General features: G+C 43.8%; 1 protein-coding gene across 13 annotated transcripts in view; it reads left to right on the forward strand.

The window, feature by feature from the left end:
* Positions 1-27,603, forward strand: part of TRRAP (transformation/transcription domain associated protein) — a 133,079-nt gene that overhangs the window by 40,691 nt on the left and 64,785 nt on the right. For 7 of the 13 annotated variants that reach the window (XM_074390428.1, XM_074390423.1, XM_074390416.1 and 4 more), the window contains exons 21-33: positions 593-793; positions 3,441-3,592; positions 6,572-6,771; positions 9,033-9,250; positions 9,374-9,571; positions 10,186-10,446; positions 11,953-12,114; positions 14,319-14,415; positions 16,208-16,329; positions 16,716-16,886; positions 22,773-22,841; positions 25,591-25,644; positions 25,781-25,801. In XM_074390428.1, the coding sequence (XP_074246529.1) occupies positions 593-793; positions 3,441-3,592; positions 6,572-6,771; positions 9,033-9,250; positions 9,374-9,571; positions 10,186-10,446; positions 11,953-12,114; positions 14,319-14,415; positions 16,208-16,329; positions 16,716-16,886; positions 22,773-22,841; positions 25,591-25,644; positions 25,781-25,801 (1,926 nt within the window). The remainder of the gene's footprint in view (positions 1-592; positions 794-3,440; positions 3,593-6,571; positions 6,772-9,032; positions 9,251-9,373; positions 9,572-10,185; positions 10,447-11,952; positions 12,115-14,318; positions 14,416-16,207; positions 16,330-16,715; positions 16,887-22,772; positions 22,842-25,590; positions 25,645-25,780; positions 25,802-27,603) is intronic. The other 6 variants (XM_074390424.1, XM_074390426.1, XM_074390427.1 and 3 more) reach the window with 3 other exon arrangements.

The raw sequence follows: 27,603 nt of genomic DNA on the forward strand, positions 1-27,603 counted from the left end.
AGTTTTCTTGCTTGGGAGCTCTGCAGCACTTATAATACGCTACTGTTTATATTCCAGGAGCATGGGTGAACATTTATATTTACACATTTACTTTATTTATAAGGACATAAAATTTCCTTGTAAGAATATGCAAATTAATAACCTTGGTTTCCCCAAAGAAGGAAGAACTGTGTGTTTGAGGAACAGAGGTGGGAGGAAGGATTGTTGCCAAGCAATGTTTCATCAATTTGAATTTTTTTTCGACACAGTCTTGCTCTGTTGCCCAGGCTGGAGTGCAGTAGCTCAGTCTTGGCTTACTGAAACCTCCTGGGTTCAAGTGATTCTCCTACCTCAGCCTCCCAGGTAGCTGGGATTACAGGTGCCTGCCACTATGCCCGGCGAATTTTTTTATATTTAGTAGAAATGGGATTTTGCCCTCTGGGCCGGGCTTGTTTCAAACTCCTGACCTCAGGTGATTCACCTGCCTTGGCCTCCCAAAGTGCTGGAATTGCAGGTGTGAGCCATTACGCCTGGCCTCCCTTTGAGTTTTCATCCAAACCTTGTGAAGGGGGTTACCTTAAGAGGACCTTAATGAAAGCATGCTGATTTTCAGGCTCTGTGGCGCACCTTACGCAACCCTGCTGACAGCATCTCCCACGTGGCCTACCGTGTCCTCGGTAAGTTTGGTGGCAGTAACAGGAAGATGCTGAAGGAGTCACAGAAGCTGCACTATGTTGTGACTGAAGTTCAGGGCCCCAGCATCACTGTGGAGTTTTCCGACTGTAAAGCCTCTCTCCAGCTCCCCATGGAGAAGGTAAGCTTAGAGCCTTGTGTCAGTGTCCTTTCGTTTTAAGCCTTGTGAAGATACTATGTTTTCAGTCTCTGTGAAAATGTTAATTAGGCCTGTGTGTTTTGTGGAGAAAGTTTCTGAGTAGAACCAGATGTATCAGATGATCAGCCTGGTTGGCACGGGAAACTTTCCGAACACCAGGAGGCCAGTGAAGGGGTGTCACCTGAGAACTTGGGACTCCGGAGCAGCTCCCTCTCCTGGTGATCAGGAGGAGATGGCAGCACATCCCGCCGTTAACTGCATCCATTCTGACAACCACAGGCTTTCTGAGAACCTGAGTAGAGTCCATGCCTGCCTCTCTTTGCAACCACATGCAGTGCCTCACTTTCTCCCAGTCTCCATCCAGATGCAGCTCATGCTGTCTCATTTCTGGCTCTCATCCCACTGCTGACAGTTCCTGGGTCTCTCTTAGGCCCGTTGGAGACTCTAGTTTTATTTTGTGAAAAGCAGGCAGTGCCCCCGCATCCTGCTGGAGTGTCTGGCCTGCTGCCATGTCCTAGTCCTGTGTCAGCATCATCTCATCGTCACATTGACTTTTCCCCGACTCCGTCACCAGCCCTTACCCCCATGGCGTCAGCACTTGTTTCCATGTCTTTGCAGGACATCATCTAGTGGTTATGTATTGGGTATTTTTTTTTTTTTTTAAGGATATGATGGTAGTCTTTTGAGTGTATCTGCATGAGTTGAGCGTTTCAGTAAGCTGGCTGCCTGCTGGGGTCCTGAGCCTCTCACAGATCTGATCTTCAGCCAGCATTGGGTGGCCTCCCTCCCTTTGCTCTGGCTAACTCTGCCTTGTCCTGTTGCATCATGGTGTAGCACTGGGCCTGTTTACCTCTGTAGAAGACGTGTGCTCGCCCATGTAGTGGCTTCTGTGTTCATAACTAAACATTGGGGAGGGAGATGCCAGTACAGATAAACATCACTCTGGACTTGTTTTCTGTCATCATCTCACTCTGCCTGTCCCCCCAGCTTACTCAAGCCTGCGCCTCATCCCCAGCCCTCCCCATCTCCCACCTGATGAAGCACTGTTCCCTCTCCAGCCTCAGGGTGGGTACAGTCTCAGCCTCTAACTCAAACCTTTATCCACGTACTTTGCAAATGAATGCAGCTTTCCTCCTAAGAGAATCAGATGGCTCAAATTCTTTTTCGAAAATAGTAACATCCTTGTACCCGCAGTAGTTTCCCACATCCTAGGTCATTTCCTTGAGATAAAATTCTGCTTGCTTAGTTGCATCCATGATAAGGTTAGTATTAGTAGTGCAAGCTAAAGCGTCTTCTGTTTGACTCAGTACAAGACTAAGAGCTTCCCCCCACCACCCCCTCCACCCCCACCAAAATCCCTTTAGAAGTAGTTTTATTCCAAAGCAGCTGAAGTCTGGAAGAAACCAGGTTTTTGCAGAAAGGTGTGAGAGATGACTGTAAGGATCCAGGCTCCCTTACAGAGGCTCACCGTGGTGCCTGCCAGGGCCTTTTTTCTGTGCAGGACATCCTGCTGGCCTGCAGGTGGGTGTTGGCTGTAGCACACCCTGCAGAGCTAAGGAGCCCATCGTTAAAGGGAAAGATTAGCATGGCCAAGTCACACACCAGTGAGTTTCCGTTAAACCATTCTTTGCTTTCGGAGCCCTTGGCAGTTCTTGATTCTTTTTGGCAGGTAATTGGCTCATAGGTTATATTGATTCTTAAAAATAAAATTTTAGAAAGTATCACCATTTATGACTGTTAACTGACCAGATCCCAGACAGTTCTGCAGTTCCCCAGAAAAGCACAGACAAGCCGGAGTTCATCCCGGGAGGAGCTGTTGTCATGTAATGTGCGCTGTGTGTCTCCGAGCCTGGCAGGGCTGGAGGGGAGGGCCTCTTTCCCTGTTGTCAGCCTCTCCTGGTTCCTCACACAGGGTCTGGGTAAATTGTTAACAAAGACTAGTTATTTGATGTATATGTACGTAATTGTTAAGGTGAACGTCTTGGCTGTTAAAGGCTTCAGATTACTTTGGTGTGTGATTGTCTTCGCCACTATCTCAGTCAACCCCATTGGAATGAATAGAATAAAAATGTGTGCGTGTAGTTATGTAGGCTTTCTGAAAAAAATTATGTAAACTTAAAGAGTGAGTTTAGCAAAAGCTTAAGAGAGCCATCTTTCAGTTTTGAACCTACACACAGCAAAGTCTGCTTTGCAGAAAGTTCATTATTCTTATTAGGACCTTGATAAGTGTGTGTGGGTGAGGCAGAATCTGGTTTAACCCAGCAAATCTACCCCAAGAGGCTCTCCAAGTTCACTTAGTTTCTGTAATCTGCCATTGGCTATTTGAACATGAAATTGTTCAACTCCATCTTGCTTTTTACTTTGAACTACGCAGTTATTTATTTCATAATACTTCTACTGCCTCTTTTGGAAGCTTCACCTACTGAATACTTGTTAGGCTGCATTGGCCCACCATGTTCTCTTCAAAAGAAAATATGCACGAAGCTAGTGCTGTGGCTTAGTTGGTTAAGGCACCTGTCTAGAAATATGCATTAAGAGTCTTCTCGGTGCTGCAGATACTTTCAGTGAAAGCTTTTTACAATCATGTAATTTCAGCACAAACTGCAGTTTCTTTGTGTCTTGATCATAGGCCATTGAAACTGCTCTGGACTGCCTGAAAAGTGCCAACACTGAGCCCTACTACCGGAGGCAGGCCTGGGAAGTGATCAAGTGCTTCCTGGTGGCCATGATGAGCCTGGAGGACAACAAACACGCACTGTACCAGCTCCTGGCACACCCCAAGTATGTCAGCCATTTCCTTTCCTGTGATTGGGTGGATCCAGCTTTAGGAATTGGGGCTGCAGAGGGGCTCCCAGGTTTCCTGGTGCTAGGAGCAGACTCCTTTAAGTCCAGCAGGTGCCATATTATCTACCTACTCCTTCTTGGGGCCTTAGAGAAAATGGAAACGAGAACTGGGTGCTTGAGAATCAGAAGACATCACAGTTGTCACCTGCCTTTATTGTCTTGTCACCTCCTCTATTAGTTTGTAAGCGTGAAGAAATCAAAGGTCGTGTCCCTTCTCCCTCCCTTTGTCTCACATTCTGTCCACAGTAGCTGGCATCTGAAAGGTATCCAATGGACCCTCTGCATTTTCAGTTTGCAGTGATCTTTCTCCAGATACTTCTTATGATGTCTGTATCTTGCTTTTACCTCTTGAAACTGTGCGTGACCTTAATGTAATGATCTTTTGAGGGAACATGTATACCATCTTTCTGCGTTGTAAGTTTCAGGGGATGGATTTTTCTTGTCAATTTTCACATTTCTCACAGCATCAGAAGTGATGCTGAGTATATGGTAGGTGCTCAGTTGTCTAAAGGACGTTGAAGAGAGAGAGGAGTCAAGGTAACCGAATGCACAAGGAAGTAAAGCAACATGAGTAAGAGCCAGCAGAACAAATGGAAGGCAAAAATAGCTGCACAGGCTTCAGGTGTTACGATTATCAGAACTAGGTTGTAACTATGCTTAGAATGTTTAAATTAATGAAAGAGAAACTTGAAAATATCTCCAAGAAATAGAAATCTATAAACATTGCCCAAAAAATTTAGAGAACCTTTAAGAAGTTGTCAAATACTTATCTAGAATGCATGCAGAGAGAGAAAAAGATGGAAAATTCAATAAAGAGAGTAAGAGACATGAAGAGTAGAGGGAAGTAACATTATTTACTTGAACCCCTGAAGAAAGAGCAGAGAGACATAATGACTGAGAATTTTCCAGAACTGATGAAAAAGTTAGTGCAGAGATTAAAGATGTTCAGTGAATCCAAAGCAGGATAAATAAAAAGTAATCCACATAGGCAAATTGTAGTGAAACAACTACAAATCAGAAACAAAGGGAAAATCTTAAAAGATGGCACAACAAAAAGATGACATTCAAATGAATGATCACTTGGAAGCTGTGAAAGCCACTGAACCATGGAATAAATCTTTAGTCTGAAAGAAAAGAATTGCCAACTTAAAATTATGTATCTGGTGCAATCTGACCATGAATAAGGATGAAAGATGTTTTCAGATAAAAATAGAAATCTGCCACCAGCACATCTTCAGTGAAGAGCATTCTAAAGGATGAACTTCATTCAGACAGAAAGTCTCTCTATGGAAGATCAGAGGTGGGAGAAGGAAAAAGCCAAGAAAATGATAATTCGTGACCAAATGTGAATGGGATGCAGCTAAAGTGATACTCAGAGGGAAACTTATAGCCTTGGCAAACCATAATAAACCAGGAACCAGCTGCATTTTTAAATCATAGTAGACTGCAAGCTGCATTTTTATCATCTGGCAAATACACAGAATGTGGCAGATGGATACAACCCAGCTATGAAAAGCTGGGAGCTACTGACACTTCAGCCAGCATGGACACGTCATCTCAAAAGTCATGCCAAGAAAACGAAGACAAACCCAAGATTGTTACGTGATTTTGTTTATATGAAATTTGTAGCAAAGACAAAACAGATTGCAGATCAGGGGTTGCCTGGGGAGTAGGAGTGGGGACTGATGTTTTGGGGTGAAGTTTTAAAATTGCATTGTAGTGATGGTTTACACAACTGTACACACTTATTAAAACCTACTGAACTGTATAATTAAAATGCATCGATTCCATGGCCCATGAATATACCTTAGGAAAGCTGTTAAAAATCAGCATAGAAAAGAACAAACATTGAAACTTGAGTTAAAAGTCAGAAAAAGTAAACAAACACAAATGCAGTAGAATGGCTCAATAAAGCCAAAATTGGGGTGGCTCATGCCTGTAATCCTAGCACTTTGGGAGGCTGAGGCACGCAAATAACAAGGTCAGGAGACCAACACCATCCCTGGCCAACATGGTGAAACCCCATCTCCACCAAAAATACAAAAATTCACTGGACATGGTGGTGCACGCCTGTAGTCCCAGCTACTTGGGAGACTGAGGCAGAAGAATCACTTGAACCTGGGAGACAGAGGTTGCAGTGAGCTGAGATCGCACCACTGTACTCCAGCCTGGAGATGGAGTGAGACTTTGTCTCAAAAAAAAAAAAAAAAAAAATTGAAAAGCCTCTTGTGAGACTGACGTGGATTAAAAAAGAGAAGGTATTGTTAACCATATTAGAAATCAAGATCTGTGAGGGCCAGGCCACAGTGGCTCATGCCTATAATCCCAGCACTTTGGGAGGGTGAGTCAGGTAGATCGCTTGAGCCCAGGAGTTCCAGACCAGCCTTGGCAATACAGTGGCACTCTGTCTCTACCCAAAATACGAAATAACCCAGTCTTTTAAATAAATAGATTAAAATTAAACAAAACGGCCGGGCACAGTGGCCCATGCCTGTAATCCCAGTACCTTGGGAGGCTGAAGCAGATGTATCACTTGAGGTCAGGAGTTTGAGACCATCAAAACCAGCCTAGCCAACATGGCAAAGCCCCATCTCTACTAAAAATACAAGAAAAATTAGCTGGGTATGGTGAAGGGCACCTGTAATCCCAGATACTTGGGAGGCTGGGGCAGAAGAATCGCTTGAACCCAGGAGGCAAAGGTTGCGGTGAGCCCAGATGGTGCTACTGCACTCCAGCCTGGGCGACAGAGTGAAACTCTGTCCAGGCGTTGCTGAAATTAAAGCAGAGAAATGACCTCACCCAGGCCTGTCTGAATAAGAGGGAAGTAGGTAGATTAAAAATTTAAAAAGAAGTCCTGGTGGAGTCATTAGCTCAGGAGTTGGGTGTCGTGATGCCGGATCAGATTTTGTCTTTCAGCTTTACAGAAAAAACCATCCCCAACGTTATCATCTCACATCGCTACAAAGCCCAGGACACTCCAGCCCGGAAGACGTTTGAGCAGGCCCTGACGGGCGCCTTCATGTCTGCTGTCATTAAGGACCTGCGGCCCAGTGCCCTGCCCTTCGTGGCCAGCTTGATCCGCCACTATACGATGGTGGCAGTTGCCCAGCAGTGCGGTGAGCACGGGGACACGGTGGGGCACAGGAGTGGTTATTTCACTTCTTTGGGTGCTTTGAAAACTTGCTCAGGACATTTTATTGTTGCAGAGAAGCTGAGTTTGGCTGACTGGTTTTCAGCTTTTATTTTCTAATTTTCCATTTACTACGTTGGTAATTGGTATTTCAGTGGTGGGCGCTGCATCAGCTTTAAAATTATTCTCTACCAAGTTTTGTCTGTAAAATAGACCCAATTTAAAAATACTTCTGTGTTCAAGCGCTTTTGGACATGCGGCTTGTGAAACAGTTTGTGGTTACACTCGCTGCTCGCCTTCCCCTCTGCCTGGCAGTGTTTTCCAAGGCCAGCCTTGCCCTCCCTTCTCCATCACCTGCTGTCTCCATTACCTGCTCTCTGCTCCCTAGCCCACTCCTTGCAGTCTCTCTGCAGTGCCTGTTTCTGCTCCCAGGATCCTCATTGTGCCGTTCCTCCTGCCTGGCATGACTGCTCACCTCCACTTCAGTGGCTCTCATGCTCTTGGTGGTGAAGGACCACTTGTATTTGTTCATTTGTATTTCCAATCCATTGTAAGTGATGTCTTTGTAAAAGACAATAAAAATGTCATGACGCTGCCAGTTCGGACATAAGTTTCTGAAAACTTACCGTCAACTTTGGCATTTCCTCCCAGAGCAGTCACTGTTCATCTGCAGATATCACTGGAGTAGCACTGCCCAGCTGGTGTCCTCAAAGCCCCTCACCCTTAGATCAACCAGCAGAGCACGTAGAACTTTCCCCTTTTAACTTTTCTTGGCCCGACCGGTCAGTACTGTACAATTTAGCACTTTGTTTCTCACTGCTTCTTCTGTGTTAACATTGTCTCTCTGGCAAAACTAAGCTTCTCAATAACTTCTGCTTTGGAGCTGGGTACATCTGAGGCATTACCTAATAATACTGTGGCCAACTGTTCTCTGCCATAGCTGGGTGCTGTTGCTTTTTATTGTTAATTGTATATTAGGAGTATCTGGAGCATATTGGCTTATTTAATAATTTTTTTTTTTTAAGTGACGTTGTGGTTCTCTTGATTTTTTTTTTTTTTTTTTTGAGACGGAGTTTTGCTCTTGTTACCCAGGCTGGAGTGCAATGGCGTGATCTCGGCTCACCGCAACCTCCGCTTCCTGGGTTCAGGCAATTCTCCTGCCTCAGCCTCCTGAGTAGCTGGGATTACAGGCACATGCCACCATGCCCAGCTAATTTTTTTGTATTTTTAGTAGAGACGGGGTTTCACCATGTTGACCAGGATGGTCTCGATCTCTTGACCTCGTGATCCACCCGCCTCGGCCTCCCAAAGTGCTGGGATTACAGGCTTGAGCCACCGCGCCCGGCCGATTATTTTTTTTTTAATTGCTGTTTTGTTTTGTATTTTAGACAGAGTCTCGCTTTGTTGCCCAGGCTGGAGTGCAGTGGTGCAGTCACGGCTCACTGCAGCCTCAACCTGCTAAGCTCAAGTGATCCTCTCACCTCAGCTTCTTGAGTAGCTGGGACTACAGGCGTGTAACACCACGCCCAGTTAATTAAAATTTTTTAAATGGAGACGTGTCTCATTATGTTGCTTAGGGTGATCTTGAACTCCTGGCCTCCTGCCTTGGCTTCTGAAAGTACTTGGCTTATTTAATTATAAAAGATTATAAAAGTGGCATGAGACACTGTGTCTGACCCCTGTGGTTCTTATTTGGAACTAATGTATTTTTGAATTATGACAGAGAAATATCTGAAAATCCCAGTGTATCATGGAAAACATTCAGAAAAATATAGCCTAAAGGCATATCAGACCACTTAATTTATACATAATTGCAATTTAACAGAAGTTGATTTAAAATCTCAGTTCTGGCTTTTTTTTTTTTTTAAGACAGTGTCTTACTCTGTCGCCCTGACTAGATGTAGTGACATGATCTCTGCTCCTCCACCTCCTGGGTTCAAGTGATTTTCCCACTTCAGCCTCCTGAGTAGCTGGGATTATAGGCACCTGCCACCACACCTGGCTAATTTTTGTATTTTCAGTAAAGATGGGATTTCACCACGTTGAACTCAGCTAGTCTCAAACTCCTGACCTCAGTGATCCACCTGCCATGGCCTCCCAAAGTGCTGGGATTATAGACGTGAGCCGTCGTGCGTGGTTTTATAGCGTTTCTAACGTCAGGGAAAACATCAGGCAGTTCTGCAATTTGAGGTACAATACTGTTTATGTAAATGAACTCTCACGTACCTTCCCTCGCTCTCCATTTAGGTCCTTTCTTGCTGCCTTGCTACCAGGTGGGCAGCCAGCCGAGCACAGCCATGTTTCACAGTGAAGAAAACGGCTCAAAAGGAATGGATCCTTTGGTTCTCATTGATGCAATAGCTATTTGTATGGCATATGAAGAAAAGGAGCTTTGCAAAATTGGGGAGGTGGCCCTAGCTGTGATATTTGATGTTGCGAGTATCATCCTGGGCTCCAAAGAGAGGGTGAGGAAGGGTTGAGGAGTGTCTTCTGATTTGGAGGGTGTGTGTGTGTACCCGAGGGTGGTCTTTCTAGGGTGGCTTAAGAATTGCAGTAACGTGTTGTGGTTGGTTCATTTTCCTCTCTAGGCCTGTCAGCTGCCCCTGTTTTCTTACATCGTGGAGCGCCTGTGTGCATGTTGTTATGAACAGGCGTGGTATGCAAAGCTGGGGGGCGTGGTGTCCATTAAGTTTCTCATGGAGCGGCTGCCTCTCACTTGGGTTCTGCAGAACCAGCAGACCTTCCTCAAGGCACTTCTCTTTGTCATGATGGACTTAACTGGAGAGGTAGGTGATGGGGGTTCCAAACCTAACTATGCTGTTTCTGAAATGATGGTTTCCTAAAGAATAGTTATTATAAGACCTTTCTGCAAATATGCTCTCCTAGCAGTGTGGTGACTTTGAGACTCAGATTTCATTTCAGCATTTTTACTAAACGGACAACTGAGAGCTCCCATCAGCCTTCTGTGGGTATCTAAATACCTGTTTGCTTTGATAAAGAACAGTTACAGGCCAGAGTATTTACCACAGTGCATCTGGAAAGGGGAATTCTGCTTCTCATGTGCTGTAGAAGTTTCCAGAGGAGATGCATTCTTAATAAACCTGTATGCAGATATGACACACCAGTAGAGCATGGTGGGCATTGCCAGCTTATCTGGTGAATGCAGTGGTCACATCTGGATCCATGCTTTCTTTTCTGAGTAACAGGAATTACCAACCAGAAGGAGACTTAGGGACTAAAGCACCAAGTGGGTGTTGTGATGTCATCTCATTAAAGTAGCTGGCGAGAGGGGCATGGACCCCCAGTGACACACTGTTTATGGCAGACGGGTGTGCAGGAGACGGTGGGCACAGTGGGCGGCATCGTCCTGTTTTCATTCTAAGGCGTCCCTGACCTGCAGGTTTCCAATGGGGCAGTCGCCATGGCAAAGACCACCCTGGAGCAGCTTCTGATGCGGTGCGCAACGCCTTTAAAAGATGAGGAGAGAGCCGAAGAGATCGTGGCCGCCCAGGAAAAGTCTTTCCACCACGTGACACATGATTTGGTTCGAGAAGTCACCTCTCCAAACTCCACTGTGAGAAAGCAGGCCATGCATTCACTGCAGGTGTTGGCCCAGGTGACTGGGAAGAGTGTGACGGTGATCATGGAGCCCCATAAAGAGGTGAGATTTCTGTCACCAGAACCGAGATAATTTTAACAAAACTTTTGATAATTTTTTTTTTAATTTGAGTTGAGTTGATACTCCATTTATAATTTTGTGTTGGTGACACAAAGTACAGTCGTCTGTTGTTATCTGGGGGGGTCTGGGTCTTGGTCTTTGTTCCAGGACCCTGTGTGGGTACCAAAATCTGGGGATCTCTCTGATGTAAAATGGTGTGATATTTGCATGTAACCTATGCAATCCTCCATTTACTTTATTGATTTATTTTTTATTTTTTAATGCTTTTTTATTTTCATTTATTTATTACTTGAGACAGAGTCTTGCTCTGTTGCCCAGGCTGGAGTGTAGTAGTGCAATTCCTTGCTCACTGCAGCCTCGAACTCCTGGGTTCAAGCTATCCTCTTGCCTCAGCCTCCTAAGTAGCTGGGACTAAGGATGCATACCACCACACCTGGCTAGTTTTTTAATTTAAAAAAAAAAAAAAACTTTTAAAATTCTTTAAGAAAATTATCCTGCCCAAAATGTCATTTTCTTTTTTTCAATTTAAAAAAATTTTTTCAGCTAGTTACTTTTTTTAAAGATGGGGGTCTCACTCTGTTGCCCAGGCTGGCCTTGAATTCCTGGGATCAAGTGGTCTTCCCACCTCAACCTCTCAAAGTGTTGGGAATACAGGTGTGAGCCACTGTGCCTATCCTTAAATTTTTATGGGTACATAAAAATACAATCTCCCATATACTTTCAGTTAATTCTAGATTACTTATAATACCGAATACAATGTAAATGCTATGTAAACAGTTGTTACCCTATATTAGTTTATTTGTATTTTCTTGTTACACTATTTTGTATTTATTTTTTTCCTCAAGTATGTTTCCTCCTTGCTTGGTAGAATCTGAGGATGTAGAGCAGGCGTCCCCAAACTACAGCCCACGGGCCGCATGCAGCCCCCTGAGGCCATTTGTCCGGCCCCCCGCCGCACTTGAGGAAGGGGCACCTCTTTCATTGGTGGTCAGTGAGAGGAGCACAGTATGTGGCGGCCCTCCAATGGTCTGAGGGACAGTGAACTGGCCCCCTGTGTAAAAAGTTTGGGGACACCTGATGTAGAGCTATAGACACAGAGGGCTGACTCTACCATCAGCTGTGCAAAAAACTATACTTACATTTACAGCTGTATCAGCGATTGTTAGAATAAAGAGACTAGAAGACTGCTTTCCTGAATCTGTATGGCACAGTCTGGTAGTTTTATTCTTGTTTTGTTACGGTTTTGTTTTTTGTTTTGGATTTATTTTTCTTATTAAAGTAAGAGAGGTTAGCCTGTAACTTTAAGAACTAACATATCTTACTTACATGCCTCTCCAGTTCCCAGGTTTTCACATGAAATGTATTTCCCCTTCCCTAATTAGAACATACCTGTAATAACTTTCGATCTCACACATGGCTTTTGAATTTTCAAGAAGTGTTTGCGTCCCAAGGGGCAGCTGGTGAGTGGTGCCTCCTCGGCTTCCCCAGGTCCTGCAGGATATGGTCCCCCCTAAGAAGCACCTGCTCCGACACCAGCCTGCCAATGCGCAGATTGGCTTGATGGAGGGGAACACATTCTGTACCACGTTGCAGCCCAGGCTCTTCACAATGGACCTGAACGTGGTGGAGCATAAGGTGTTCTACACAGAGGTAGGGGGGTGGTGGTGTGGAGTGGTGTGGATGGTGATGACGTGTGTCTGCTAGCCTGTCTTTGTACGCAAAGACTGGTCAGGCAGCGTTCAGAGAAGGCTTGGGCTGGGACCCACAGGTAACCCACTGACACCTGGCACAGCAACCTGAGCAGGTATGTTGCGTCTGGGCTGGGGCGGAAGGGAGGTGTGGCCAGCAGAGACGCAGATGTCTTCTGAGTTCTCTACAGGAAACCTTGCTTGAATTTTGGGCCTCAAGGTTGAATTTAAAGATGAAGCTGCACCCAGTTGCTTTAATCACTCTTATATCAGCTGGCCCAGCACAAGTACCAGTTTATTGCATTCATTAATCACTGAAACGTGCCATGCCCTTAGTTCTGACAGCACTCCCTGAAGTGTAGGGGTTGATCTGTTCATTCTCATTTTGAATGTGTGGAAACGAAGGCTTAGAGTTTGCTGATTACCCAAAGCCACAGGGCAGGTGAGCTGGAGAGCTTGGGTTTAAGCCAGGACTGTTACATAGAGCACAGTTCCTGATCACTGTACGGTCCAGTGGGTTCTTATTTTATTTTTTTGGTGGACTTGATTTGCTCTTTGACCCAAACACGGACCCTGGCAGATGGCATCTTATGAATATTTGTCACTGTAAATGTTCCAGTGTGGGGTGATATTAGACTGACAAACAGGAACGAAACTGTAGATGTTGCCAAATTATAAGCAAAATTCTTAGAATACAGTAACAGCCTGGTGATGAGATACAATTTAAAATTTGTATGGGACATGAATCATACATGCAGAAGCATTGTTAGAGTATAACGTGGCAAAAAACAGAAGAAAGCAAATTCTTCCAGGTCCACACTGTCTGAATTTCTGATTATGAAAATTTACCTCTTGCTGTTTTATGGTCCTGTTTTTGCTTGGGCATATGTCATAGGATCATATGGTCTGGCTCTGATCTTTATACCTTATCATTTGTAAAGCTTGACAGAAGGTCAAGACGTTTAGGAAATGCATAACTTCCCTTGGCTGATGTAGACAAATGTGTTTTAACCTACATGGAAAACTCCTCACTGCTCTTAAGACCAAAGCCTGGCAGTATTGAGGGCATGAAACTGTGTCTCTCAGTGCCCTGGCTGCATCATAATGTGTGCGGATCTTTTGAAAAGCATGGACTCTAGTCCTTTCCCTGGAGATTCAGGTTCAGTTGATTTGGGTGAGACCTGGGAATCCACTGTCTGAAAGCTTTCCAGGTGATGCTGTGTGGGGGTTTTGTTTTGTAGTTGTGTCTCTCTCTCTGTCTCTGTCTGTCTGTCTGTCTGTCTGTCTGTCTCTCTCTCTCTCTCTCTCTCTCTCTGTCTCTCTCTCCCTCTCTCCCCCCCGTCTCCCTTCCCGCCCTCCCCCAAACTTGAGCACATATATACACGTGTGTTCTTATGTATGAGGGGAGTATTTTTGAAGGTTATATAAGGCCCTAGCAATAGTGGTTTCCTCTGGGCAGTGGAATGGGATGGCTTGAAGTGCTTTTCACTGTATGCCCTTTTTCTTTAAAGTGCTTTAAATCTTTTACCGGGTTGAAATCTTTGAAGGGAGGGAAAAAAAAAAAACGGTAAAAGCCTATACTAGTTTTCCAGGATGTAATTAAAGAGAAGGGGGAAATAGTGATAGAGCACCATATCTCTTATTTAGGTATTAGATATAGAAATATCTGTTTGTGTGGTAAAATGTCTGGAAGGATAGCCAGTGGAATTCCCAGTGATGTTCAGCTTCCTGCTTTATGCTTTTCTGTGCCTGAAAAGAAAAAAAGTGTATTCACTTAAATATTTGAGTTCTAACCCATCTGTTTCTTGAATATTGGCCCGAGGCACTGGGGAGGCTGATCTGAACCAGGAAGAGATGGCCCCACCATCGTGGGATTTGTAGTTAGATAAAAGTGACCCTCTGTTTAGAGGAAAAAACATTATGGTATCAGAGTGGGTGAGAAAGTGTCTTAAGAATTTTTTTCACTAATGAAGTAAACTGAGTTTTGCTTTAGAGTAAAGAGGCTCATTCATATTTTGATACTTAAATTCTTGAGGGTTTGAGCTAGTTTGTCAGTTGTTAATTGTGCTGAAGTGTGTGTGGAAGATTGCTGTGTTCTGTTATTTGCAAGGTTATTATGTCTTCATAGGAAGAATGGGCTAAATGAAATCCTTTTCTCTTTTGCAGCTGTTGAATTTGTGTGAGGCTGAAGATTCAGCTTTAACAAAGCTGCCCTGCTATAAAAGCCTTCCATCACTCGTACCTTTACGAATTGCAGCATTAAGTAAGTTAATGAAAATCAACAGGCTATAAAAGTGAAAGGAGACTGACCACAGGGGAGCTCTATAGAAAAGAAAAAAAAACTGGCCTTTTTTTTTTGTTGTCTAAGTTTTATGACTTTTTGTAGTCTTTTTAAGATGAGATCAAAAAATTATTTTTGTATGTTTATCAAATTGTATAAGGAGATACCATAAAATTCTATGTATTGTTAGGACTGAAATCATTTTGTGCTTTACAGTAAACTTCGTTGTTGAATCAGACGTTCTGGTTTAAAAGATTGTCGTATCATTCATATGGTGTCATTTCTATCAGAATCAGAGTATATATAGTAAGGAGCACAACAGCCTTAGAGGCTTCTCATGACTCAGGCATTTGTGAATCCTGCAGTCTCTAGGCTGTCACTGGGAAACCTCAGTTATCATTGTCAAGCGCAGGAATGATACAAAGTTTAGGAAAATAGACTAGATCTGTACTGCCTGACATAGAAACAGTCATTTTCTCTTTGGGGGAAGTGAATACAAACTTTTGTACTAATACAAACTTTTTTAGTTGACTCTCTCTTGCTTTGTTGATTTTTATGCTCTTAATAAAATATTTCCAGAATCTTCCTTGAGTTTGAGGTGGAGAGCTGAGAGACAGACCATGATACCTGAGCTAGAGGATGGGGATGGAGTGTTCCAGACAGGGCAAGCCAAGGCAAACAAGGGGACCCGGGGTAACAGGCAGCTTCTCACTTCTCCTCTTAGGGTCCCTTCTTTGGGGACCTCTCCTGTGCCTCTTTCCCGTTAGCCACTCTGGGTGCTCCTTTTGCTAGAATGAATGTTAACTCTCACCGCACATCTCACATAGAGGATTGAGGTATGTCTCCTTCCCTAAGAACATTTGCATTTTGAAAGTCTTAAAGCCTTTCACCCTCAAAACTGGGTAGTGAAGAAGGGCTGGGCTGTGTGTGTCAGTCCCTTGCATTACCTGTCACCAGAGGTCAGGAGACCGTGCCGTCAACCTTGTTAAAATGGGACTACCCTGGGGCCTAAACCTATGAGGGGATCCTGGGATAGGGGTTTCAGTAGGGTCTCTCTTCTTCCCCCTCAAGCCTTTCTTCTTATCTGGAGGTGTAAGATTTATCATGGCTTTTCCGGCAGGCTGAACTTCACTCTTAGATTTTACTCAACATGGGGCCGGGCGCGGTGGCTCAAGCCTGTAATCCCAGCACTTTGGGAGGCCGAGGCGGACGGATCACGAGGTCAAGAGATCGAGACCATCCTGGTCAACATGGTGAAACCCCGTCTCTACTAAAAACACAAAAAAATTAGCTGGGCATGGTGGCGCGTGCCTGTAATCCCAGCTACTCAGGTGGCTGAGGCAGGAGAATTGCCTGAACCCAGGAGGCGGAGGTTGCGGTGAGCCGAGATCGCGCCATTGCACTCCAGCCTGGGTAACAAGGGCGAAACTCCGTCTCAAAAAAAAAAAAAAATTTTACTCAACATGTGGATGGAAGACCATGCGTTCTTTTGTCTTTCTCAAGGCCAAATGCCTAGGAAAAATAGTTTGTGGTTTGTATTTTTTGTCGGTTGGTAGGAGCCTTTAGAAAAGAAAATTCAGCCAGGGGCAGTCGCTCGCACCTGTCATCCTAGCACTTGAGGAGGCCAGGGCAGGAGGATCCCTTGAGGCCAGGAGCTGGAGATCAATCTGGGCAACATAGCAAGATACCTTCTCTACCAAATAATAAAGAGAAGAAAATTATTTGAGTCTCTTTCTAGTTAATAATGGAATTGTCTTGATTTTTCTCCCTGAAGATGCACTTGCTGCCTGCAATTACCTTCCTCAGTCCAGGGAGAAAATCATTGCTGCACTCTTCAAAGCCCTGAATTCCACCAATAGTGAGCTCCAGGAGGCTGGAGAAGCCTGTATGAGAAAGGTGAGAGAGAGAGAGTGAGAGTGAGAGAGAGGTGGGGGGAGAGAGAAAGAGAGAGTGAGTATGCGTGTGTGTGTGTGCGCTCTGCATTAAGAGTTCTTTCTATTGCTATATAAACAGTGTATGCCTAAAAGACTTTAGGCATGTGGCTATTACACACTAGACTATAATAAGTCTACACCTGTTTGATAGTCATACTGAATTTTTTAAAATACAAAACAGTAAAGTCTTCCTCATTTCATCATAAATTTCTGAAGTAGTATATGATTAATAATTCCATTTTCCTAAGGGAGAACAGAAACGTGCAACTAAAGTTGAATATGAGCTCTGTTCTATTATGACATATTCTCAGTTGTCTATTTTTCTTTACAACTTTTCTTTTTTAATAGTTTTTAGAAGGTGCCACCATAGAAGTCGACCAAATTCACACACATATGCGACCTTTGCTGATGATGCTGGGAGATTACCGGAGCTTGACGCTGAATGTTGTGAATCGTCTGACTTCGGTCACACGGCTCTTCCCAAATTCCTTCAATGATAAATTTTGTGATCAGATGATGGTAAGCCAAATGCATTTAAATGCTCTATAATAAACCTAAAAAAAAATTAAATTATTTTTAAAATAAATAATGCAGCTGGACACAGTGGCTCATGCCTGTAATCCCAGCACTTTGGGAGGCCGAGCCAGGTGGATCACCTGCAGTCAGGAGTTTGAGACCAGACTGCCCAATATGGGGAAGACCTGTCTACTAAAAATATAAATCTCAGCCAGATGTGGTGGCGTGCACCAGTAATTCCAGCTGCTAGGGAGGCTGAGGCAGGAGAATCGCTTGAACTGGAGAGGTGGAGGTTGCAGTGAGCCAAGACTGCACCACTGCACTTGAACCTGAGCAACAAGAATGAAACTCCATCTCAAAAAAAAAAGAACATTAGCCAGGCCTAGTGGTACCCACCTGTGGTCCCAGCTTCTTGGTTTGGAGGCTGAGGTGGGAGGATAGCCTCAGCATGGGAGGCAAAGGTCTCATTGAGCCGAGATGGCACCACTGCACCCCAGTCTAGGTGACAGAGCGAGACCCTGCCTCAAAAAAGTAAAATAAAATAAGTAATGCCTTCAGATGGCTTAAAATTGAAAAGATGAAAGAAGATATACTGCAGAGAGCCTCCCTCCCACCCTGTCCTCCAGCTACCCAGTGCCCTCCCTGAGACAGCCAAGGTTAAGACTTTGTTGTGTATCCTTCTAGAAACATTTTGTATATATAGGAGGACATATGTATATGTGTGTGTGTGTGTGTATATATATATATTCCTGTAAAAGGAGGTGTAATATATATATGTGTATATATATGTGTGTGTGTGTGTGTGTATGTATGTGTGTGTGTATATATATATATATATATATATGCATGCATGCATGATCCTTGCTTTTTCCATTTCACACCCATCATTTCATATTAGTATTCCACCTTATGGCCACATAATATCTCATGACATGGACTTGCCGTCATTTATTTAACCATGGCCTCACTGGTGAACATTCAGATTGTTCCCAGCCTTTTTATTATATACCATGATGCATTGAAAAACCTATTTGTAATTTCATAGGTGTTTATCTGTGGTGTACATTCTAGTGGTAGAATTTCTGGAGCAAAAGAATATGCATTTTAATCTTTCAACACCTTGTCAAATTGCTCTCCAAAGAAATTTTTACCAGTATACACTCCTGCAAAACAGATAAGTGTGTCTTCTTGCATACAGTCTTGGGTAAGAACATCAGAATTCCTTTGGGTTTTTAGAATTACCAGAGAAGTAATCATGCAGGTAAAAACCCATTTGACAGTGTTTAAAATTGACATGTAAGCAGACGGAGGATTTCATCTGTTAGCTTTCTTTTGCATTCAATTTTGCTTCTGGTAAATGGATTTATAAATACTAAACTTATGCATTCATGGTCCACCACTACAAATATGGATATATTTTTCTTGCTTATTTTCCTAAGTAGCCTTTGACCATTTGATTTTTCTTTTTTTTTAATGGAGTCTTGCTCTGTTGGCCAGGCTGCTGGAGTGCAGTGGCAGCACCATCTCTCCTCGCTGCAGCCTCCAACTCCCAGGTTCAAGCAATTCTCCTGCCTCAGCCTCCTGAGTAGCTGGGATTATGGGCGTGCACCACCACACCTAGCCATATTTTGTCTTGTTTAGTTGAGATGGGGTTTCACCATGTTGGCTGGGCTGGTTTTGAACTCCTGACCTCAAGTGATCCATCTGCCTTGGCCTCCCGAAGTGCTGGGATTACAGGCCTGTGCACCACAGCCGGCCAAGCATTTGGAATTTTAACTGGAGCTACTTTTTTATTTTTGGTATACCTTTCTCCTAGCTATAAATAGGAGTTTATATTTACTGATGGTTAAGTAATGTAGAGATTGCATTACATTTACTGATGGATAGGTAATATAGAGATTGCATTATGGAAAGAGAGAGAGAAAGAGAGAGAGAGAGAGGGGAGAGACAGGTATGGATACATTATGTGTGATTCAGTGTATCACAGTGCGTAGCAACATTGAGAAATATCTCATATATGAAAGACATATAGCTTTTTACCTCATCTATATGCTAGTTTCTTCATATCTACAAATACCCTAAATAATGAAGACCCAAATACTTAAATTGTAAATGGTGCCCTAATAATACGTTATAATTGAAAAACAAAGTATAATATGGAAGTGAATTGTCCAAATTTGAGACTTTCTCCTTAATATATTTCTCCTTCCAAATATACGTAATATGCATATGTACCTATCAGTTTCCATGCATATATTTAGAAGAATGGCTAAAATAAATACAAAAAGTTACATCACTTCGTAATCAAAGCACATCCTATGAACACTTTATCTTACATCCTGTGTTACAGCTGAAATGCTTTCACACATGAGGCCCATGAGCTCTGTGCATCTGTTCAAGTGTCCTAACACTTTTGTGTACATCTCCTCTTCAAAAGTCATCTGTTGTTTCTTGCCACCTTTGCGTGCTTGCTTGAAGCAGCTTTGGTTTATTTTTATTTTTGAGATAGGGTCTGGCTCCATTGCCAGACTGGTGTGCAGTGGTGCGATCTCGGCTCACTGCAACCTCTACCTCCCTGGTTCAAGTGATTCTGCTGCCTTAGCCTCCCAAGTAACTGAGTGTACAGGTGCCTGCCACCACGCCCAGCTAATTTTTAAAATATTTTTAGTGGAGATGGGGTTTCACCATGTTGGCCAGGCTGGTCTTGAAGTCCTGACCTCAAACGATCCATCTACCTTGGCCTCCCAAAGTGCTGGTATCACAGACCTGAGCCACTGTACCCAGCCTGTTTGTTTGCTTATTTATTTATTTTGAGTCAGAGTCTCACTCTTGTCACCCAGACTGGAGTGCAGTAGTACAATCTCAGCTCACTGCATCCTCTGCCTCCTGGGTTCAAGTGATTCTCCTACCTCAGCCTTTCAAGTAGCTAGGATTATAGGCGCTTGCCACCAGGCCCAGCTAATTTTTTTTATTCTTAGAAGAGATGGAGTTTCACCATGTTGACCAGGCTGGTCTTGAACTCCTGACCTCAAGTGATCCACCTGCATCAGCCTCCCAAAGTGCCGGGATTACAGATGTGAGCCACTGTGCTTGGCATGTTTGTTTGTTTATTTAATTTTTTTTGAGACAGTCTCACTCTGTCACCCAGGCTGGAGTGCAGTGTTGCAGTCTCAGCTCACTGCAGCCTCCGCCCCCCAGGTTCAAGTGATTGTCCTGCCTCAGCCTCCCGAGAAGCTGGGATTACAGGTGCCCGCCATTATGCCTGGCTAAATTTTTGTATTTCTAGTAGTGATGGAATTTTGTTGGCCACGTTGGTCTTGAACTTCTGACTTCAGGTGAACCACCAGGCCTGGTCTGTTTATTTTTCATCTCCAGTCTAACCTTTCAAATGTGCTGTGAGCCAGGATTTTTTTTTTAGTGCCGTATGAAGACAACTGCCTTAACGTCTGTAGTTTCTGACCAAGGCCAGTGGTCTTTCCGCTTAAAATAAATCACACAGGTTTTGTGTTAATGGTTCATTAAGGTGAATTTTTCCTCCCTTTCCTGCTTTCTGAGTGGTTGAAACTGGAGGAGTTTCCATCCACACGTTTTCATCTAGCACCCACGTAGACTGAGTCCAGCCTGGACTTAACGTTGACGGTGCCTTTATGATTCGTGGCTGAGGTCTTCCTGAATTACCCAGTGTCTGCTTTCCTCTGCCAGGGACATGGTAAGGGACACACTCATCCATACTTTGTCATGTTCTTCAGAACCAAGTTCAGTCACTGCTGGAGCTTTTGTTTTCCCTCATAAACCTTTGAGTTTAATAGCTTAAGCCTTCAGCAGTATTTTAAGAGCTAAGACACCTTACTTTTAGGGTGGGCATTCATGGAAACAACCCTGAAAATTTATCTTTAAGAGTTTTAGAGTTTTCGTTCTTACATTTAGGTCTTTGATTCATTTTGAGTTCATTTTTGTATATGGCATTAGATAAGGGTCCAACTTCATTCTTTTGCATATATTACTCAGTTTCCTTAAGATTGAACTACTTGACATATGATTATGAAGTCTCATATGTGGTTAGTTGGTTTTTCTGTTTGTTTTTTTGAGACAGAGTCTTGCGCTGTCTCCCAAGCTGGAGTACAATGGCGTGATCATAGCTCACTGCAACCTCCACCTCTTGGGTTCAAGTGGTCCTCCCACCTCAGCCTCCTGAGTAGCTGGGATTACAGGCATGCGCCACCATGCCCGGCTTATTTTTTTGTGTTTTTTAGTAAAGACAGGGTCGCAGCATGTTGGCCAAGCTGGTCTGAAACTCCTGACCTCAATTGATCCACCTGTCTTGGCCCCCCAAAGTGCTGAGATTACAGACATGAGCCACCAGTCCCAGCCACCATGACAAAATATGGATGAGCCATTTGATTGGTTGTTTGGGGTATTTCCTCATCAGACTCCAGATGAATTTTATGTACCCATTCGTGTCAGTTTATTCCTTTGAGGGAAAAAAAGAATGTTGATTTGGCTGGCTGTTGTCTACCCCTTTAATTCTGTTACTCTCATTTATGTCTTTGTGTAAGCAGCCATTCTAGTAAGGTGTAGGACTTATGAATTTATGTTCTGGTGATTAACATTCTTCAGGGAATGTTGTTGGTAAAATGTTGTTAGTTGAGTGCTTTGGAGAAAAGTGTATTATCGTATGCATTTCTCTATGCCAGCGTTCCCTGGAACACTGACTACGCGTGATGTTGGTGTTTCATGAAGACCAGTTCATTGGCTCTGTAAGGTTGGGAAACAGCCTCTCGAAGTTTGACGTGGACTATAAGGATGTTAAAGGCTCAGGGAAGGCTTGTCTTAGAGAAGAGTGTTTAGGTGTCCAAACTATTTCTCATTCCTGTTTTACCATGGAAACCTCTACAGGCAGTACCTGTAGCACATGGGTGTGCTGAAGGACTGCTTTGAACAACGCAGGATAATAAAGACGCAGCTGTTCTTGAATGCTCTTCTTGTGGTTTTAGCTTTAAGCCCTGGACATTTGTCTGCCTGGTTTTGCTGGACACAGAGGCTGGAGCTTGGCTACCAGCTGCCTGGGTTAAGCTAAAGTTGGGGGTCTCTCTTCCCATGCCCTTAAATGCAGAGTCTCTTGCTGAAGCGTGGCCCTCACTCTGCAGAAGGAGTTGCTGCCCTATGGCACTCATTTGCACAGTCCCTGACCAAATGGGGTCCATGTTTATCTCACCAGCCCCTTCCGTTGGGTTCCCCTTGTGTCTACTGCTCCCCAGCCACTCTGGCTGCCATTCCTTCTCTGGTGTCAGGGCCTTTGTACTCCTCTCCTCTCTGCTCCTCTGCTTCTGGCGTTCCTGCATTCTCAGCAGGAGGACCCTGACCCCTTTTCTCTCGGCCAAAGCTGGTTCCTGCCTTCCTCTTACAACACCATAATTGTAGCTCCACACAGCCGGCATCTTTGTGTTTACCTTTTTTCCCTGGCAGACCACGGGCTGCACAAGAACAGGGACATCAGGACAGGGATGATGTCAGCCCTTCATGTCTATACCATGACACCCAGTGCGGAAGCCGACACATCCAAACCCTCAGTGAATGGCTAGGAAGCAAGTTAACGGAAGTAATGGAAGTAAATTGGCAGGGCCTGGTATTGGAACCCCAGGAGTCAGGACGTTGCCTTTTGTGTCACGGCAAGGACAGCCTTGTTATTCTGAAACATGAACAAATGCCAGTTACTCTCATCACTAGTTAGACGATTGTGCTGTTTTAGTAATGTAAACCCTGTAGTTCTCACACTAAACACGATGGAAATGAATGATTACATAAGAGTTTCCACCAGGGAACAATATGTTGGAATTGAAATGCACCTGTTGTGAAGAAGTTGAGACTCAGAATGTATTTTTCCAACAGCAACATCTGCGCAAGTGGATGGAAGTGGTGGTCATCACCCACAAAGGGGGCCAGAGGAGCGACGGAAACGTGAGTGACTTGTTTGTTTCTGGGAAGGGCACCAGCCGCCATACTGGGTCGGTGCTAATGCCAGGACAGTGCTTTCATTGAAATGCCGGTCAGAAATCTAGTTTGATGTGATTCTAGTCCTTGTAAATTGTTAAACACATTTGATTAGTATTCTGTTTTGCCTTTCTTTCTCTTAATTGCTAAGCATTCCTTTTTTATGTTTCTTTAAAATCTCCCCTTTGGTTCACTTTAATATGACTTTTCTGTTGAGAATTCTGGGGGGCTTGAATGTCAGTATTTCAATTTTGCTAGCTCTGCTTTAAACAGTGTATTTTCTAGCCTGTCCTTGGCAGCTGATGTTTACATGGTGGTGCGTTCCTCAGCTATTGTTTCCATTGCTTTTCATCACGGGGGTTGGTAAATGTGTTTAATCATTATTGCCTGATAAAACCAATTAGAGATTTTTTAGGACCTAAAGCCTTAAGGGCAATGTAAGAAGGTATCCCATAAACACTGGCATATGTGTGTTCAAGGTCTGAATCATCCACCCCAATTGTTTGCCCAGTCATTTGACTAGCCCTTCAAAGTACATTTGTATGGTTTTAAAGGAAAACCGTTTTAGCTAAATCTTTTAAACTATCTGATGTGGGTCATTAAAGACTTTGTCTCTTAAGAATGCATGCTTTCTGCTGTTTTAAATCTAATATTATTTGTATATGTTTATTTTTACAGTTTTTGTTTTTAACTTGATGTCATCGCAGTGGAATTGCCTTTTCCATACGTTTCCTAACACCTAGTGAAACTTTACAGCAGCATTCCTGCTAGGGACTTCTTCATAGTTCTTCAGAGGCATAATTAACGTGGCTTTTTGTCCTCGTGTGCCTTTGCTGGATGTGTTCCATCCCAACTTGGATTTTTTTTTTTTCTGGCTTTATTATGCTTTGTTTTGACCATTGTGTGTCAAGGTGTTTTGTTTATGTAAGTCTTGTTTCCTACTGCTTCTAAACAGCCAAGTAAGCAAAACTAAGCCAGGATTTTAAACTTTTTAAAGAAGTAACATGCCACGCATGACCCTTTTGAAAGTTCGCTATTTATATATGCAGAAAAGACTCAGGAACTCTTCATGGAGGAGAGCAGAGTATGTTAATGAGCCCAGGCTCCTGGAATGAGGGGCAGGTATCTCTGTGCTTCGCTACCTCTCTCATCGGTTAGGTACTTCTGCTTTAAATTTTATATTTGTTTTTATAGTAAGCTGTTAATTTTCTGAAACTCAGTTCTAGAATAAACATTTTTAAAACCTAGTGGTAGATGAACAACTTCAGTTGAATAAAAAAGATTTTATATAAAGTCCTTAACATGGCCTAGTAGAAAAAATAAAATAAGAAAAAGTCTTCATGAAAGTTTACAGCAGATGATTTGGAGGTGGGGGCGCAGTTGTATAGAGGATAGAGTCGTGGGTACTGGGAAGTCCTTGAGCTCTTCCTAGAACATTTTTATCATCCTGCGATTTTATTACCTGAATATCCGGGGAGGGTCCAGCTCTGTCAGGTTGGCTGCATGTCTGAAACTCAGAGGCTGTGGTGTTTTGGGGCCCAGAGGCAGCCTACATGACCATGGTTTCATGGCCTAAACCTGGGGCCAGGCCGCATATTTTATGGATGTTACATAGGGTGGGAAACAGATCTTGGAAAGTAGCTTGTTCCTGTTTGGCAGAATCCCCAAAGGACACTTCTCCATTGAGACACTGTAATTGAATATATGCTAAATAGTTGACTAAAGAAATAAATAAAAGCTGCCCTGGAGCTTTGTGTTTTTTTTGTTTTTTGTTTTTTTTGAGATGGAGTCTCTGTCACCCAGGCTCGAGTGCAGTGGCACAATCTCAGCTCACTGCAGCCTCTGCCTCCCGGGTTCAAGCGTCTCCTGTCTCAGTCTTTGAAGTAACTGGGAATTACAGGCACCTGCCACCACGCCTGGCTAATTTTTGTATTTTTAGTACAAAAATTACTAAAGTTTCACTATGTTTGGCCAGATTGGTCTTGAACTCCTGACAGGTGATCCACCTGCCTTGGCCTCCCTAAATGCTGGGATTATTGGCATGAGCTATTGCGCCCAGCCTGCCCTGGAGCTTTGGATAGCCCTGTGATCAGAGCTCTGCCCCATCACTGTTTAGGAAGCTTCCCTTTTTAACCATGAGCTTACAGGAGAGAACACATGACCACATTTTATGCCTATTCTCTGCGTGTGCACATATACACACGTGCATGCACACTCTCACACACAGCTAGTTTTAGGAAGACCGTGCTTCACTTTACACGAATCCAGTGTCCGTTGGGTGTTGTCATGGCCCAGACCACCTGGACCTCTTCTGACTATAGCTGGCAAAGAGGTTTTTGTTATTTTTTAATATCTTAGCTCTTCATATAACATTTGAATTATTCACTCTATGAAAGACTGTTTAAAATGTGCTTGCATACAACAAGGTCTTCTAGTTTCTCCCCTTTCACAAGAATCCTGAAGCCCTATTATGAAAATGTGCTGTAGGGAAGAAGTCCACTCTTAGACACTGTCTATCAGAAGGGCTGTGTTTTGACCTCGAAGGTGAAGTTGTGCTTTTTGCTGTTGAGCATTTGTTAATTACTGTGTGCTTTCTGATAATTTGTGTCTTTACTGTCTTGTTAACCCCAATAACCCTTATTGTGTTTGAGTATATGGGAAGTTTTTATGTAAATAACATAAATAGAAAAAAGATGATTTTCCTCCCCATCCTCAGGAAAGCATTTCCGAGTGCGGGAGATGTCCCTTGTCTCCATTCTGTCAGTTTGAGGTGAGAACAACCTATTAACAGTCAGTTTCTGACTTGCAATATGAAGAACAGTTTACCTTTTCTTTTCTTTTTTCTTTTCTTTTCTTTTTACCTTTCTGTTGCCTTTTTTCATGCTGTAATTTTTGTTTTGGTTCAGCCTGCCATGGAAGGGGTAGAGGTGAGAACTTGAGTGGAGTTGCAGGAGGGGGTCGTTGTCGTTGCTGGTTTTGCTGTGACTCGTTAGCTGTGCCGTGGTTCTGTACTGGACAGAGTGCGTTGTGCCCTTGAGTGCAGTGACCTGTATTGTCTGTCTGTGGCAGAGTTGTATCAGTATCATTGCTGTGAACTGTCTGATGCCAAGCATGTTTTCTGTTAGGACATTTTAAGCAAGACTCATAAGTTCGTGTGAGAATTGCAATGTCTGAATTATATTTAGGACTAAATTAGATTTTGCGTTCCTAACCTCCATCTGAACACACATAGATAGCAATCTCCTGAGAGGAAACTCACACAGACTATATTATACCTGCTAGAAGTGGGAGGAATTACAGTTTCTCTTACACTACTGACTGCCCTGAATTTAAAACCTTATAGCTCACCCTACTCATCCACCCAGTCCCCTTCATATCTCTTGCACACACACCACACATACACCACACACATTGGTGCACTCACAACATTATGCAGTGTTGCACACACCCCGAGCTTTCCCTCTCGTGTAAAACGGGGATGATGGCATCTGTCATTCCTGCCTCCCGCCGGTGTTTTGAAGACCCAAAGAAGTGGTTTCTGTTACAGTGCTTTGAAAGTGAAAAAGCAGAGTTTAAAAGCGCCATTTTAGTACATTATAATTTCAGGATGGAACTTACTCTGTCCTAAGTCTTGCAGATTCTGTGGAAGAGAATTCTAGGGCCCATTTTCCTCATTTCGTACATTTTCTGCTTTGCCTTTTGGTGTAAAGAAAAATTCGGAGAAGTCTGTCGGGTGCTGCTGAGAGTGAGGCCCTTCCTGACAGGTGCGGTCATCCCCGTCTTACCCGAGGATCACGGCGCAGCACAGCACATTGGAATACGTCCTTCCCTTGTGGCCATGTAGAATGCCTTTGAATGACAGGAGCAAAACTGGAAACTGAGGAAGGAAAGCTGGAACAACAGCAGGCCACCTCCTACTAAATACTTAGTACCAGAATTAGTTGTTTATATTTGTTAATATTTAGTTTCCAGGGTAAATACTTACTTATTTTTTGAAGAACTTTCTCTGCTAGGGGTTTTGTTTTTTTGTTTTTGAGTCAGGGTCTCACTCTATCACTCAGGTTGGAGTGCAGTGGCACGATCTCAGCTTACTACAACCTCTGCCTCCCAGGTTCAAGTGATTCTCCTGCCTCAGCCTCCAGAGTAGCTGGGACTACAGGTACACACCACCCCGCCCGGCTAATTTTTGTATTTTTAGTAGAGATGAGATTTCGCCATGTTGGCCAGGCTGGTCTTGAACTCCTGACCTCAGGTGATCCACCCGCCTCAGCCTCCCAAATTGCTGAAATTAAAGGTGTGAGCCAAAACACTGGCCTTTGCTAGCTTTTGAGGGCAAAAGACATATGTGCCCTTAGAATTTAGCATATGTAATGAGAGGACCTTGTGATACCATGGCAACGTAGGGCATTCCCATGCTGTCCTGGCCCCAGGTGGAATCATCCCCGCTTCCGTGAGGGGGACGAGCATGGCAGCCCTGTAAGGCCACCTCCACCACTTGTCAGCTTGCATGACAGCAAACAGCACGATCACATCAGGTGTACACAGTTGACCCCCCCACACCCCCTCACAATTGACAGGAATACCGCAGGCCACAGGCAGTCAGTTTCCTTAGGACACAGCACAGTTAGAACCTAAGGCTGGTAAGTTGTGGCTTTTACGTGTTAACCCTTCACTTCACTGCCTAGCCTTGCCAATATAGTTAGTGTGGTAGGGTCTGTAGTGACGTTGA

The sequence above is a fragment of the Saimiri boliviensis genome, chromosome 20 (assembly GCF_048565385.1).
Source record: "Saimiri boliviensis isolate mSaiBol1 chromosome 20, mSaiBol1.pri, whole genome shotgun sequence".
Classification (NCBI taxonomy): Eukaryota; Metazoa; Chordata; class Mammalia; order Primates; family Cebidae; genus Saimiri; species Saimiri boliviensis.